The sequence below is a fragment of the Macadamia integrifolia genome, chromosome 4, assembly GCF_013358625.1.
Source record: "Macadamia integrifolia cultivar HAES 741 chromosome 4, SCU_Mint_v3, whole genome shotgun sequence".
NCBI lineage: Eukaryota > Viridiplantae > Streptophyta > Magnoliopsida > Proteales > Proteaceae > Macadamia > Macadamia integrifolia.
In genome coordinates this window covers 14,224,252-14,240,647 of record NC_056560.1, presented here as the reverse complement: position 1 = coordinate 14,240,647, position 16,396 = coordinate 14,224,252, and the positions used below count along the sequence as shown (strand labels likewise).

At 38.6% G+C, this 16,396-nt stretch overlaps 2 protein-coding genes across 6 annotated transcripts in view; one reads left to right on the top strand and one right to left on the bottom strand.

Annotated features, from left to right (window-relative positions):
* Positions 1-16,396, bottom strand: part of LOC122076477 — a 41,116-nt gene that overhangs the window by 9,370 nt on the left and 15,350 nt on the right. For 3 of the 5 annotated variants that reach the window (XM_042641778.1, XM_042641779.1, XM_042641780.1), the window contains exons 8-14: positions 13,979-14,178; positions 13,639-13,854; positions 13,196-13,471; positions 12,895-13,042; positions 12,646-12,779; positions 11,521-11,607; positions 10,707-11,441 (exon numbers count right to left, since the gene is read on the bottom strand). The exons of 1 other annotated variant lie outside the window; for it this stretch is intronic. In XM_042641778.1, the coding sequence (XP_042497712.1) occupies positions 11,355-11,441; positions 11,521-11,607; positions 12,646-12,779; positions 12,895-13,042; positions 13,196-13,471; positions 13,639-13,854; positions 13,979-14,178 (1,148 nt within the window). In that variant the 3' untranslated portion in view covers positions 10,707-11,354. Of the gene's footprint in view, positions 1-10,706; positions 11,442-11,520; positions 11,608-12,645; positions 12,780-12,894; positions 13,043-13,195; positions 13,472-13,638; positions 13,855-13,978; positions 14,179-16,396 lie in introns of those variants that run through there. One more of the 5 variants, XM_042641781.1, reaches the window with a different exon arrangement.
* LOC122076480 lies at positions 2,970-9,295 on the top strand. Its single transcript, XM_042641785.1, has 4 exons — positions 2,970-4,017; positions 6,227-6,823; positions 6,926-7,214; positions 8,908-9,295. The coding sequence occupies exons 1-4, from the start codon at positions 3,319-3,321 to the stop codon at positions 8,931-8,933; spliced, it is 1,611 nt and encodes a 536-aa protein (XP_042497719.1). The 5' UTR covers positions 2,970-3,318; the 3' UTR covers positions 8,934-9,295.

Genomic DNA, 16,396 nt, shown 5'->3' with positions numbered 1-16,396 from the left:
AAAAAAAAAATATATATATATATATATATATTTATATAATACACACACTGAAAGATCAGAATCAAAGTTACAAATTATTTACCAGCATATAGGATGTCAATAAGAGAATCCTTTTCTAAATGACATCATGTAACGTATGCAAAATTCTTCACCATAACCCCATTTTTACATGGTCCTATGCAATAGATATTATTTTTTAGCAAACAAAAAGCATGATAATTGAAGTTTATGGTTTAAAAAGAAGAATATTAAGACAATGACTGAGTTTCTCTTCACCTACAGTGAAAGATAAAATCCCTGCACAATAGCCATCAGTACCATCGGGTTAACATAAATAGTGTAGTTTCAACTTATTTAGTATAGGAGTGGAAGTTAATGATGTAAGAAGATTCTAATCACATCGTCACATCACTTATATGAAAGAAACCTTAATCTATGAGACTTTTGAGGTATTTCAAACTGTTACATTGGAATTCAAAAAAAATCTGCATATATCCTTTGAATTATGTAAAGGCCTCGCAGATGCAGATATGCCTTTTAGACTACTCTTTTTTTTTTTTTTTTTTTCTGTTTATTTAAGAAAGAATGTTTAATTACCATGCAAGGAAGGTGGAGGGAAGGGGGAGATATCATTCACATAAGGCCCTTATGGTTAGGAGAGAGAAAATAAAAAAATAAATAAAACAACAAGTGAAAAGGAGTCCGGTACATTGGTTGCATACTTGCATGAGAAGATTTTTTTTCCCTCTTTCTAAACATGAGATATGAACTCATTGATAACTCAAAATCCCTTCACATATTCTTGTAACCTATGCTTTCCAATAGGTAACTCATACAAAGAGGACAATTACCATGAAAAAAAAAAACGTGCAAAGAGGGCCACCACATTCCCGTGTCCTAATTATTTAAAAGGAAATTGTCTTTGGACCTAAGGTGTTTCCTATCCTTTCTCATCACACCATTTTTTTTTTTTATCTTTTAAAAATAATAAAAATAGTAAACACCATAACTTCTGAAAACCCTTCCAATTAAATATCAAAAACTCAAAATGTATACACAAAAACACCCACGAAGATTATATTCATGAAGCAAAATAGTTAATTACATGTGATCAGTAAAAGTTATGATAATCACATCATATTTATAAAAAAAAAAAAAAAAAAAAAATCTTATTTTAATTGGTCTGCAATAAAAATGAGATTGATTAAGTCAAGAATAAAATGAGATCTACAAAACTACATTGAATATGCTTTCTCTAATCTTGTACTCTATAATTATACCTATATTATAGAGGGGAAAAAAAAATCCAAAATGACACAGTACCTTATTTGAGTTATCATACCCGTACTAAATACCTGAAAACTTTCCAAGAAATAGGTACAATATTAGTTAAATTGGTAAGAATATAATGTTTTATTCGGGTTGAATCAATATAAATGTAGATTTGGGTTGATATATTATTGTTTGAAAATTAGTAACTTTTTTGTAATCTTCATTTGGGTTCTTTCATATTTAAATTCAACTACGTACTGAGATTAGAATTTAGAGTAATTCTTTATATCTTAATCCTATACCATTAAACCTTGACTAACAAATACTAATAATATAACAAAAAAATAATAATTAACCACTAGAATACGAATGTGGTACCGTTAAGGTATCATATGAGGACAATTATCTAGTGCAGTTGGAATGGGCTAGCAAAATAGGCGCTTAGCTACCCCTACACTCTTAGATTTGAGCTTCAATTCCACACGTAGTATCCCTCCCCACTTGTATCTCCATGTCCCATTGATCCCACAAAAACTTTGGATTTAGTAGGAATAATCAATTTTGGGGAGAAAAAAGTACACGCTATCAATATGTGCTTCTCTCTCTTTTATTAATAATTTGGCATCATTCTCTCTCCTCATTAAATGTTCTGTTTTGCTAGTTTCCATTGGATGTAAGTCTTAGGATTAGAGAGTAATCTTAGGATTGAAGTGACAAGAAATCCCATATGTGAAACACCAATATAACCTGCACCGTGTGTGGATCTAATCACTCTTCCTTATTTTTAATATAAAATTAAGTATCGAACATTTCTTCCCCTCCTCTTGGATAATGGATGACTATTCCCAATCCTTCCTTGCGAAAACACATGAAATAAAAGTTTGATAGAAATAGCGTAGAACATGCGATCCAGTGGAAGAGCTTTTTAATTTGCGTATGACTAATTGCGTATTGAAAACGATGTATAACAACAAACATCATGACTCATCAGCAAAAAGGCCCCACTTGTCCTTCATTTCTTGGAGTTTTCTATTACCCCTATCAACAATACGTTGACCATGTCCACACTCACCCATTATCATTAACCAGGAAAGTTCTAAACCTATATAATGTAGGGAAAAGAAATTCCACAATGCTTGAGTGGGCATTCTTTAACATTGTAAAGTGACATAAAAATCCTCTGCGATGAAATAGTGATTGACAATGAAAATTCAACAGTTGGGATGCATGCCGAGTTCTCCTAGTCATTGGATCCTCAATGACCTACACTACAATGGTAGAAATCTCATGCACTAATACACACTGCACACATTATGACTGTCGTTAGACTTTATAACTGTGAAAGCTTTGTGCACTAGATAAGCCTTTTCTTACATAGTGACACCGTGTCTTTGGATGATGATTAAACACCTCTAAATGATTCCATATCCCATTATCTCATTGGTGGCAATATCTACTCTTAGCATAGTGGGAATCTTCTATCTGTAATGACTTAGGTCCCACAAATTAACACACACATACACGCAACGCAATCTTATGTGCCTACGCTACGTGGCTGGCCAGCCCGTACAGGATCTGAACTGGATCGGTATAATCGTTCGACGTTCCCACGCCATTGGCCCCACGATAGTAACCACAGGTGTAGACATCGGGCAAAATTGGGCAAAAGGACCAAATCCTAACGACGGTCAAGAATCTCGTTCACACTTCTGACCAGGGCTGGTACCGCCGAAATTTCGTCCCCTATTGGCTTTCTTGGTTCTTGTTATCTGTTCTGGTTTTTCTCTTTACCTGCCGCTTCTTGGAAGTTCTCCACTTCTTCTAGACGAAAGTCACAAAACCCTTTCTTCCACGATTATAAAAGGGTGTTTTAAAGTTTCTTTAAAATAAGATCTGATCAGGTTGGACTTACGAGAGAGAGAGCGCGAAACTCGATTTTTGTTTCCATAAATTTTCACCGACTCTGTTCTTATTAAATTCTCATTTCGATCTTCAAAGAAATCCAAACGATATTCAGATTTAGGTGCGGAGTTCATCAAGAAGGAAATGTTTGAGAAAGGGAGGACTGTGATACTCCGAAGCCACCTGAAAAAGTACCTTCTTGCCGACGACGATGGAGAAAAGGTTCGTCAAAGTCGAAACGGATCGTCGAAAAACGCGAGGTGGACGGTGGAATTAGTGGAAGGGAAGAATAACGTGGTGCGCCTCAAGAGTTGCCATGGTCGCTTCCTCACCGCTTCTGAAATTCCCTTTCTTCTTGGCATGACAGGGAAGAAGGTAACTCAGTCCATGCCTTCCTCCAAGTGGGACTCTTCGATAGAGTGGGAAGCGCAAAATGAGGGTTTTCATCAGGTGAAGCTCAGGTCATGGGGAGGCACATACTTGAGGGCAAACGGTGGAACTCCGCCTTGGAGGAACTCCATTACCCACGACATCCCTGAGGTCAAGACCACACAAGACTGGGTTTTGTGGGATGTGGAAGTGGTGGAGAATCCTCAAGCTGATTCTATCGCCGATTACCAATCTCAGATATCGAGCATTTCTTCGGCGTCGGAAGAGTTTGGGATTGAATACTCCGAACCCAATTCGCCGATGTCGATTACGTCGAACAAATCACCCAAGTTTTCATTTTCGTCCTTGGTGAAACCTCCCAATTTCTCTTTTAAAAAGTCTCCCAGGCTTTCTCTCACAGGCTCGGAGAAGGACTACTGTGACTACCCACATAAGGAATCTTTCACCTACCAGGTTGGTTCTCGTTCCATCTTTCTTTCTCTTTCTATCTAAATTCTGGGGCTTCCTTCTTAATTGGATTACTGAATTCAATGAACCTGAATCTTGGTTATAGATAATATTACCATTTTTTAAGTTTGCAAAGCAAAAATCCCTAACTCAAATATCAATTATTTTACTACTTTATGAGGTTAGAGGTAATTAAGGCGCCATGAACGTTCAAGGGGGGCTGGTCATCTGCACTTACAGTTGCAGATGGCGAAGTAGAGCATCAAGCAGGACCAGTCCATTGATTATTGATAAAGGGGAAGAGAAAAAAAAAATTTCCTTCTACTTCTATCATTTTCGTAGTTGATAAATTTGGATTCTCCGATTATCTAATTTCAAAATTCGACAAAAAAAAGAAGAATATATCAAATTATAAAAGTAGAAATAGCTTGAAATTAATTCTAGAATTACTCATTCTCCTTGAAAACACAAGAGTAAGAATTAAGATGATTATTTTTAAAAACTTTATACTTGTTTTCACAAATCAATCAAATTGTACACAAATTGAAATGAATAGTATCTATAAAAAAATGCTAATTATTAACACATTATTATTATCATAGAAAAGTGTGTCTGAATCTTCTTCATCATTTTTTAAAACATACGAAATTAGCATTTATTGGGACTTGAGTAGAACTATCTTTCAATCAAAAAACCAAATAAACTCATCTGATGTAAGATTATGGCATGAAAATTGTCTGCAGCCATTGCACTAGTGCTATGGACAACGGTTGGCTGAAAGCCTCTTAGAACATGTGTTCAGATGTTTTTAGTTGCTGAATGTTCACTGCACTTCATTATTCACCACTCATTATAGACAATTTGAACCCAAAATTATGCTAAATAGGTTGAGATAACCTTTTCCTATTATTATTACATGTCAGCTTCATTCTCAAAGTGTTTTCCTTTTGAAAGTGCTCCAATAAAAATTATTAACCATATAGAACATGATTGAAGGGGGAAAAGCAACACGGACTAAAGACACATCAAACAACTCTTTTAGCAGGATAAAAAAGGGTGGCAATCATTGTAATAAAGCTTCCAAATAATTAAAACAAACCCATGGCAATATTAATCCCTAATCGCCAGCCCCATTTGACCACAATAAACCAATAGGAATAATGGTCCAACTCGCAAGTCTTCAACCACTTAAAAAAAAATATATATATATATATATATATATTAAATCAAGAAGAGAGGAAAGGAGAGGAGAGAAAGGGACTAGGAGGGAAATTATTAGGGTCAATCATCTCAACCATATTGAGGCTTGATTTCATATTGCAGGTTCTATTGTAGTAATAGATTCGGATCCAGTTGTCCCTGTAAGAGGTATCGGGCAATCATATTTCGTATACAATGGTAATTGGAAAATGTTTCGTCAGTCCTAAATCCTAATTCGTGTGCGTACAACCTCTCTCTCTCTCTCTCTCTCTCTCTCTCTCTCTCTCTCTCTCTCTCTGTGCAAACCCGCGGCTTCCACGATAACATATTGAAAGGCTGAAATTTGTTGACTTATCCCTTTTATCGGCCTGGAGAAGGTTCCATTATATTCTAAGATGATGACAATTTCGTGGGTCCCACTGGGAGTGTGGGATGATATCCTTTTGTGTGACGAGTTTATCATGTTCTCCACACGGGTTTGAAGGAAAGCGTTTTAGTTTACTCTTCTCCTCGTTATTGACACGTGGAACAGATAAAGAGAACCATCACAGGGCATGCTTAGAGCCAAGGTCCAAGTCCAAGTGGGCATATTACCAAATAAAAAAAAAAAGTCCAAGTGGGCAGCCCCGACCCATTGAGACACTAGGCGAGGTGACGTGGCATCTGCGGCTACTCTGCCAAGAGTTCCAGAGTGGACCGCCCACACGACACCCATGAGGCAAGGTGGATCACACCGTTATCCCTTTAACTCTTTTGGACTTCAGTATCTTATTACAGAGACGCCTCGGGCTCTGCGGTTGCAGGGTGGATCTCTCAGTCAAATCTGGAGGCCTTCCTTCGTCCCTCCCTCCCTCGGTCCCTCACCTCCCTGGTAGCTACCTATCTACGCAACCTCGTAGTTTCCTTTCTTTCAACAAAAGGCTTTAGAAATCCCTTAAATACTGGAATTGATTGGGAGTTCATTATCTGTAAATTGTGGAATCTTATTCTTTGGTTTTTGATTGATTAATATCAGAGTGGAATGGAACTCTTCTATAATGCAAAGGCCGTCCGGCTACGGGGCCATCACGATAAATATCTGCTCGCGGATGAGGACGAGGAATCTGTGTGTCAAGAACGGAACGGCTCATCAAGGAATGCCAGGTGGATTGTTGAGTTCCTCGATGACCCAAACTTCATCCGTCTCAAGAGCTGCTACGGCAAATACCTCACCGCATCCAACGTTCCCTTCCTTCTCGGTATGACAGGTCACAAGGTCCTTCAGACTCTGCCTAGCAAGTTGGATTCCTCTGTGGAGTGGGAGCCTCTCAGGGAAGGCTTCCAGGCAAGGCTCAAGACTCGCCATGGCAACTTCCTGCGTGCAAATGGAGGTCTCCCCCCCTGGCGAAACTCCATCACTCACGATACCCCGCATGTAAGTGCCACCAGGGATTGGATCCTCTGGGACGTGGATATCGTCGAGATTAGAGTCGATTCGCCAGTTCGTCCATCCCCACCAGTGGTTAACCGAAAGGAAGGGAGACCCCCAGTCGTTGCTCCAACTCCACCACCCCCAGTGGTTAAAAGAAATCACCATTCTGAACCAGCTTCTCCCAGATTATCAAAGACACAGGTTTGTATTTATTTCTGATTTATGTATTTCATTAAATTGAACTTTTAGATCTTTCTGTAAATTGCCGAATCTAATTCTGTGGTTTTTAATTGGGGGCGGCAGTCGAGTGATTCTTTCGTCTCTTCACCGCCGAAGCCTGATGGCCGGACAATCTATTACGACATCGCTGATGAATATGGTGATATTGATGATGAGAATGAGAGTCCCAGTTTAATTTTTAAGGGGACTAGTGTGCAAGAACTGACACAGAGGTTGGAGAAAGAGACAGGGCTTCAAGGTATCACCGTCTGTTCACGCAATATCTTGAATGATAAACTTTACCCTCTTCGCTTGCATCTTCCGCCCAATAATACAACTATGCATGTGGTTGTGGTTCCAGCCTCTTCAAAAGGTTAGCCTCTCCTTAATCCCTACCTCCATTAAGTTTCAATTTTATTATTGCTGCACACTTCACACAGTCTTTACCTTTTCCTTGTGATCTTATGAGCTTCAGAGATGGTTGGTTTACTTGTTATTTTGTTTGGTTTGGATGTTCTTAAGTCTGCCATTAGTGCAGACAATTAATAAGATTAAAGTTTTGATAGGTCACTATTGTTACCTAGAACTGAGATTTTTAGTTGAACTGGACTGTATACATCAGATAGGGGAATCCAAAGGGCACCAAGGACGGACCTAGTTTCGATTGGTTATTTTGGATTGAAGGAGAATTTAATGAATATATGACTTCAGATTCTAGTAGGCTTCCCTGAACAATCATAAAGAGATACTCTTTTTTTATTTTGAGTTAGTTCTTCAGAAAAATAATAATAATGGTATTCAACCTAAATTTTCAACTTCTTAAATGTCTCTATGGCGGATAAAATGTCGTTTTAGTTTATATTGGGAGAGGGATAGGTATGCCGCCGATATCAAGTATGCTAGCTGATAACACCAATAGGAATACATGATGGAGTATTATTCAGGAAGGATATGGGGGTCATTTCAGAAAAAGGGAAGAGAGAGAGAAAGACACAATGGGTGCTAGCATACTTGATATCGGTGGCATACCCAACATTTTCCCTATATTATATTATAAAAAAATTGTGGATTTTCTTTCTTTATAATATTTTGGTTGGCCCGGAATATTTTCATTACTTTGGAAGAGTGGGATATCGAATCAATGAGAGGGTAGGAGATGGATTGGTTTGGTTGGAGGACCACTTCTGTCCAAGGAGAGATAGTAACAATATGGGTCCCATGGCTCATTATGTTGAGATAGCATTGAAAATTTTGGAATGAAGTGTGGTCATTTATGTGAGAGACAGAGAGGTACTAGTGTACCCTACCCTACCCCAGCGACAGTTTCGGTTCATTATGACACTATTTCTGGGAATGGCACACAAAAATCTGACTAAAGTTGATAGGCTTTGTGCAGATGAGGGAAGTTAGATGTGGAAAGGGATAATGTTAATGATTATTTGGAAATTTCTGATTCTTTCTTGTATGTTGGATCCTGTGGTTTATTTCTCAACTTCTTGTATTCTTTGGTATCTCTGTCTCTTGTCTCCTCTTTAGGTAAATAGGATATGAGGAACTGGGTTTGCATAACCAAGCATTACTCCATTTCTTTGTTTGTAATAGTGAAAGATATAAATGTCTAAGATTCAAATATGGCATATGAAGCTGATACAAATACAAATAATACACAGAATAATCATTAGTGTTAAAGGATAGCAAGCAGAGAATCTTGAAAGTTGTAACTAAACTAGAGGAGGAGGAGGAGCTTTAAAAAATTAACCAGTTTTGCCCAACTACAAAAGATAGCATCTCATAGGCATAAATATTCTCTCGGTGATGCACTGAGCGGCAGTGAAGATCCATCGGTTGGGGTGCATGTCAAGGCCGTCCTAGTCGTTGGATTCCACTATCACTTATCATTCACCGCAGAGGATTTGAACCCATCTCATAACTGCAACTGCTTGTATATCCTATTGCGATTTTTGTGTTGACATTGATTGTTTTGTTGGTTTCTATTTGGCTGCTTAGATATTTGGGTTTCATTTTGTAAATCTACTTAACAAGCTTACCTCTTGCTTTTGCACCAGCTGCAATAGATTTGCCGAGGCCATGAAGTACCCCACTATTACATGAGCATACCCTAGAGGCCTAGACATCATCTGTGTGTATATAAAAAAAAAAGAGCTTACATATTCTCGGCTTCGCGGCTTGTTGAAAGAGAGCAGAATACATTCGCATGTCTCAAACTCATTGAATTGGTATATTAAAGGTAGTAAGGATCTCTTTTAGTGTTGCCAAGAGTATTGTTACACCAGTATTCTCCATCATTAATGTTTGTAAATCTCAATCTTATACTGAAGATGGGATATATGAATAATGAGACTTGTACAACTATTTTTGATGTAAAATTGAAATATTTTTAGTCTGGAGCATAGTTAGTTAAAACGAGAATGGTAAAACAAGCTTTGTTTGGAATATGGCGTGTTCAAAATGGCTTAGAATTTGAAGGAGACGTTAAAAAAGAGTAACAGGTGCCACATCTTCCACCATGTGTGCCTCCAATACAGGAAAGAATAACAAAGTTTTTCGAAAAACAGGAAATCTTTCATTTGAACAACCATTACCGCATAGTGTCTTCACTTTGCAGCATGTGTGCCTCCGATTCCTCTCCTGTAACCCGGCCATGCTAACATGTCGTATGCTATACTCGTGGTTTCAGAAATTGGATCAGACTCAGCTGATTAGAATTGGAAACTGGAATTGGCCAACACCGGTTTTAATTATGCCTGATTTTCAATTCCCTCTTATGAAACGGCCAGGAATTTTTTTTTAATAATAATTTTCTCTTCTTTTAATTAGTAAATTAACGGAAAATCGATGAAACTTACATATTGTATTAAAATCTACGGATAAAATTTTGAAATGAAAATCTTTGTTTCTTTCCCGTTCCAATTTCTAGGATTTCAACTTACTTCAAGCCACTCAAATCGAAATCGGTAAAGCAAAAGGTTCTCTGAACATGACCCAACATTTTTTATTCATTTTGTTAAAGAGAAGATAATTAAAAAAGTCTCATGTGAGTCTTTTTTTAAAGAGATTTTTTTCTTTTTTTAAATAGTATGATAAATCTATGGACTAAATTTCTCTATCACCCTTGGCGAAGAGAAAATCTCCTCACCTTAGAGATATGAAACCTTTAATTTTCATTCCTGATCAATAACCAATGTTAATTGAAGCCAAACTTGAGAAAGCCTGAAGAAGAGGGAAGAAGCTCTCTCTCTATGAAAGTAGGAACTGTTCTCACCACAACAGGCAAGTAGTTCAAGACTGAACAAATACACTTCAAAGTTCAAAGAGACAATTAAGTCAAAGCCATGTTAAGCACTTAAGCTGCAAGAAAATGAAGGCTCTTAGCATGGGTAAGAGTATTTTTGGCTCTGTACATGGAAGGGCGGGGAGATAATAATGAGGCAAGAATCCTATCACATGGTCACGTCATTAGTAAGGAGGAGATTCTCTCTTCCTAGGGGTACATTTGGGGTTCAATTAAAAAAATATTTCTTTTACTGCTTTACCCTTTATCAGTAGCAATCAAGAATCGGGATTTATCAAGGCCGATATCAATCCAATTCCTCAAACCATGCACCAGACTACTAGAGGGTGGGGGAAAAATAAAACAGAAAGAAAGCTTCTCTGTGCAGCAAGATGGGATGTTACATAATATTTTGTGAGAAAGATTGACACAGCGCTCTCTCTCTTTCTGTTTTTATTATTAGAAACATAAAGTGGCTTTCAGCCCACGCACACACCCAAAAAAATAAAAAAACATAAAATGATGGTTCAAATGTAAATAATGCAGATGGCTGAGAGAAATAAGAGCAGAGCAAACACAGAATGTTTTCTTTTTCTTTCATTAAACGCATGTAATCACTGTAAACTATCAGTCTACAGACTGGGACCCAAGTGGGCCGTCATATTTTCTATGCACAACTTCTTTTCAACTTGCAACAGAAAAATAACATCAGAACTGGTCTTCTCTCTGTGTAAAACTATGATGTATGCTTCCAACTATCGAGCAGTCACTTTATCATTGCAACAAAGAAGTTAGCTCCATGAACTCCTCCATTGCATCCTTCAACTGCAACACTTGCTACTGGTCATTCCGCGATCAAGCCAACCTTATTGAAAAATAAAAAAACCCAGAAAAATCCAATGTCCACATACTCAGCTTTCCAATTGGAATTGAGTTTACTGCCGTCCTTTGATCTGCTTTCCTCATTTTTGAATCAAAACCTCTTTAAATATATAGTATTTCTCCAACAGGGCAAGTCATCCTAACAAAATCTTGTGCCATCTTCGAAACTTCAATTGCTTTACAAATAATAATTCTAATCCCAGAGCTTCCTGAATTGCGGGATCAATTATGACGTTTATGTGCCATTATAGACACAGCATGACTGCCAAGCCTTACTAGACTTGAAGCACCACCCTTCATCCTTCAGGGAGTATACTGAGAGAATCTCCAAATAAGAAGCTAATCTACAGCTTCAAAGAAAAGAACTTGAGGTTGCAAGTGCCCTCTTTCGCACACGGTAAGAACATCATCCCAGCCACCAATAACCTACATAAATTAAATTGACGAAATGAACCAGAGAAAGGAGTACTAGTGGAATGGAACATGGTAACCTAGTGAATATTACCTTTACAGTTTTGTCGTCATACATAATCCATCTTTCATGCTCATAACTGTAGGCAAAGCAGTGATAATGTTGCCCATAATAGCAAACCTACAAATTACATGAAGAGAATCAGACACCAAAGCAATAAAGTAAATTGTTGCCCAATGAAAGATTTCTTTCCCTCAGAAATGGCTCCTACATCCAAGTAAAATGAAAGGATACTAAACTGGCACCAGGGGTTGCAACTTGGGGCTGTGTCGGTCCCAACCCAAGCCCAGACTAGCTGTAGCCCCTGTTCAGTCGACCTCAGGCAGCCAGGTTTTGGTTTCCGACCCATAGCCCAGCTGAATCAAGCTTGTACAACCCAGGGAGTCCAAATTTACTGGCCAGCCATATTTAACACACACAGACACACAATCATATGTACCCAATCAGAAGTTTATGCATGTAACCTATATTCTCATATATCCATTTTGTAACAGGCAAGGCCTGTTTCAGCCTGGAAAGACCAAACAAAGGCCTGAACCCTAATCCAGTCCAGCCTCACTGCAAATTAGGGATTGCCCTGATCAAGCCAAGTCCATGTTGCACCCTAAGTGGCACCAGTTTGTTGAACCACCCAAGGATAAAACATACAATTGAGACCACCAGAGTTTCAATTTACCTAACTAGAAGTCCCAGTCATACCAGCGGAATTCTAGCTAAATTTTATAGCTTGCCACAGGCAATGAACCTAAAAACAAAATCTACTTCGCAAAAACCTGAGACTTTTTTTTTTTTTTTGGGGGGGGGCGTGGGGTGGGGGAGGATTTTGCTTTTTTTTTTTTTTTTAAGAGATTGATCAAGTGCTGCATGTTGGTCAAAACAACTGACCCTGGACGTACCCACCTGTGCACCTGCAGGTCAACAAAAATCATGATCTGAATGAATGGTAGTTCACCAAGCCAGGGCTGGTTAAAACTTCCATTTCCTGAGCAGAGGTTTGAGCTGCTACGGCAAGATTTTAAACCTTTTGCAGAAAAAATGTGTTTGCTAAGACAAATCAATGCAAGAAGAAAGGTAGCTTTTATCATATGGTAACAGAGCACAAGCAGAATTGTAAGTGTGCCATCTGAATGACAGTAAATAATTTAAGCATCCACTCACCACTGAAACCAAGCAATGTCTGTTCCCTGGATCCAAACCACGATATAAGATGCCAATATCTAGCTCATTGGTAAGGGCTGCTAATGTTGCAGATATGTCATCTGCACTCTCGCAAGTATTCTGCCAACCCAGAACTGCAAAATGAAAGCTGGGGGATGAATAACGGTTTTCCAACAAATAAAGCGCCATGCATGAAGTATCAGAGAGAGAGAGAGAGAGGAAAAAAAAGAGTACTAATTTGACTATTACCTGTTGTGAACACATGAGGAGCACTTGAAAGAATATGATGGATGTAGTTGAGTTTTCCACAGCCTCCTACCTCTGGGTCACAAGCTAGCTGGTGATGCATCTCTACAAGCTTCAAAAGCTCATCAAAGGAGCTATCTGAACACATCATCTGCAGACAGAAGGCATACTAACTCTTAGTAGGCTTAAAAGAACTTGATTAACTTTTTCAGGAACGTTAGCAACTTCCCAAAGTAAAATTTCTGTACAGTATTTGAAAACATTAAACTTCATAGTATAAAAAGAATTTTAACATGTGACATGCCTTCATTGTTCGGAGTGCACTGGCATTAATATTATGAAAAAATGAGGTATATTTTAGATGTCTGGATTCCACACCGCAACTGTAGCAATTCATTCGTTCAAATATATTCATTCCAAAGAGACTATGCGCTATACAAGCGCTGCTACTACAATCCCAAGAGCCCAGGCAATTGCTTTCTTCTGAATCCGAATCAGAAACTCCTGAATTAGAAGTAAATGACTGATGAAGGCAATCAAAGATTACAGCCAATACTTCAGAAGCATCATTCATTTGTGCCTGTGAAATGATCATACATTTTATCAGAACTATCTGAATTAGAGATTAACATAATTGCTCAACGTCCAGTTCCAACATTTCTGAATTTTAAGCAATGCTGAAGAAACAGAATAAAACACAAAATTAAATATACTAAAAGAAATAGCAAGGCAATCTTGCGTATTTACCTCTTGGAAGAAGTTGCTATCAGGATACAAGTTGCTTAAAGCAATCCTTAAACAAGTTGGAGCAACAGCTTCCCTTCTCATATCCGAAGATGCCATGCTCAAGGCAGTAAAAATATCATACAGCGCACAGACAACACAAGGATCTCCAACATGAACATGAACTGATGTTGATCCCCTCAAGAATTCATCTCGGAATCGTCTTAAATGCCACAAAGACTGCATGGTCAAAGAAAAAACCCACCACTTCAGGCAATAGAAGCAGAAGTAAAAGATAATATACGTCTAATTTTTTAGTTGAAGGAAGAAAGTGCTAGCTTTCAGAGCATCGTGAAAGTGGCACCTGTATGATTACATTCAAAAAGCAATTGTATTCACCAACTTCATTTTTCAGCCCAGTCCCAAACACATCTGCTGCTCCATTCATGTCACTGGCTATGACTTCATTGGACAAAACCCCACAGCCATCTGCTTCTGGAGATATCTTTTGAGAGATTTTTCCCCGTGCAACCAAGGGAAATTTTTTATGCGCTTGGAATGTGTCTGGAAAGAAAAGAACCTGATATAAGAGGCTGGAATGTGCCAATATTGCTGTCAAATTACTTTTGGAGAAAAGAAAATTCCCTAGGGCTCCATTTTTTTTGCCGTATAATATTATACAGGATTTGTGGAAAACCAATACAAATTAGAAAGATTAACATTGGAGCACTTATTTTACTGAAATGCAATACAAAAAGCCAAGAAACAACATTCATTTCAAAAGAAAATTACTTTGGGAGAAAAGAAAACTCCCTAGGGCTCCATTTGTTTTGCCGTATAATATTATACAGGATTTGTGGAAAACCAATACAAAATATATAAAGAATAACATGGGAGCACATATTTTACTGAAATGCAATACAAAAAGTTAAGAAACAACATCTATTTCAAAATTCAGGATGTTGTTTTCTCCAAATAGGGATGGTATCTTGATCATTGGTCTCTTGGCTCCCATGGAGGACTCCACACCCATCACACAGGTGGATTTGTGATGCGATCCAGGGTTGAAACCCTATTATTAAATATAACAAAGGTTGCAAAAGGGATAATAGTGCTGGTGAGGGAATAAAATAAAAAAGCAATCATATCGTAAGACTTGGGGGGTGGGGGAGGGACCCGGTTCTCGGTCAAGGCTCTCAAACAGGTTCGGCCCAGTCCAAGGAAGTGCTACTACAACATTTTGTTACCTCAATCATGTTCAAATGTCCTTCTAGTTCATGTCCAACAAAAAAAAAAAGGCCAAATAGAAGGGAAAAATCTTATTGTGACCAAGGTTGGGGAATAAGAAGTTGAAAGGCCGTGGTCACCGTGGTCTGCCCTTCCTCCCATCCCCCCTGGGCACCGTGGTAGAGATGATAGGATCCTTTGGAAGCCCTCCTCCACGGGCTCTTTTACCTTGGCCTCTGCTTGGGAATTCATTCGTACAAAATCTCCAATTGTCCCTTGGCACAAAATCATTTGGTTCAAAGGCCACACTCCCCGCCATAGTTTCACTGTCTGGCGTGCCCTCATTGATTGCCTTTCCACCCAATCTTTCCTTATCCACAAGCACATCCAGGCCTCCCCATCCTGCTGCCTCTACTGGAATAGCCCCGAGGATGTCAATCACCTCTTTTTCTCTTGCCCCTTCTTCGCTTCAATCTGGAAGAAGGCCCTCAGATCCATTTGGCCATCCCCTTAGGGCCACTCTTCCCTTGTCTAGAGAGTGGATATGGATAAATATGACTTTCGGTGGCTCTACCTTGTACAACACTATAGGGAAACTCACTTTTGCAGCAACTATCAACCACATTTGGATGAAGCGAAACCTCCGGAGATGGACTACCAACTCCCGTTCCTATGAAATGATTTGGAATTCCATCTACTTTGAGGTCAGCTCCAAAATTGGTACTATCAGGCACATGCTCGTTAGGGATTCCACAAGGAACAGGCTTATTGTTGTCTCCTGGGGACTGCCCTGCTTCCTCATATCCCCCATTGTAGCGCCCCCCCATTGATAGGTCCCCCGAGTTGTAGGGTCTCCCGGATGTAATCCTTTTTGAGCCTTTGGGTGTTTGTTTCTCTCTTCCCCCCCTTTTCCCTCTCTCTTCCCCTTTCCCTTGTATATTCTTTCTCTTGGTAATGAATGATTTATTCATCAAAAAAAAAAGAAGTTGAAACCTTATTTTTTTTTTCCTTTTAGTGAAACACACTTTGTTTCCAATGAGGGTAAATCCTGTCATTTCACGTGTGTACTCGGAAAATGTGCACGACAATGTAATATAGGAATGGATTTGACAACCGAACCAGTCCCAAAACTGAATCGAAGGGCCTTGCAAACAAACTTGAGAATAAGAAGAAGAAAAAGAACACTTGAAAGGAACCTCTTGGGCTTCACGCCGCAAAGAGTCACCAAATCAAACACCAGTCCATCACTTTAATCACACACAAAGCACACTCATAAGAGCAAACAACAACATAGCCTTTTTTCATTCATAAAATCATTCTAGGCTTTTAGGAGCCTCCTCTTCTTTATTTATAATGTTAATGGGGGAGGGAATTACAAAATAGAAGGTTCCTCGAAAAGGAAACCAAATATTCTCCTAATACAATAGTTACTAAAAACTGAAATTAGAAACTAGTTGAAAAAGGAAACTAACTACTAATGACTTGACTCAATTAATAACTTGACTCCTAAGGAAACAAATATAACTCAAATCAAGCCCAACTAAAAAGGAAACTA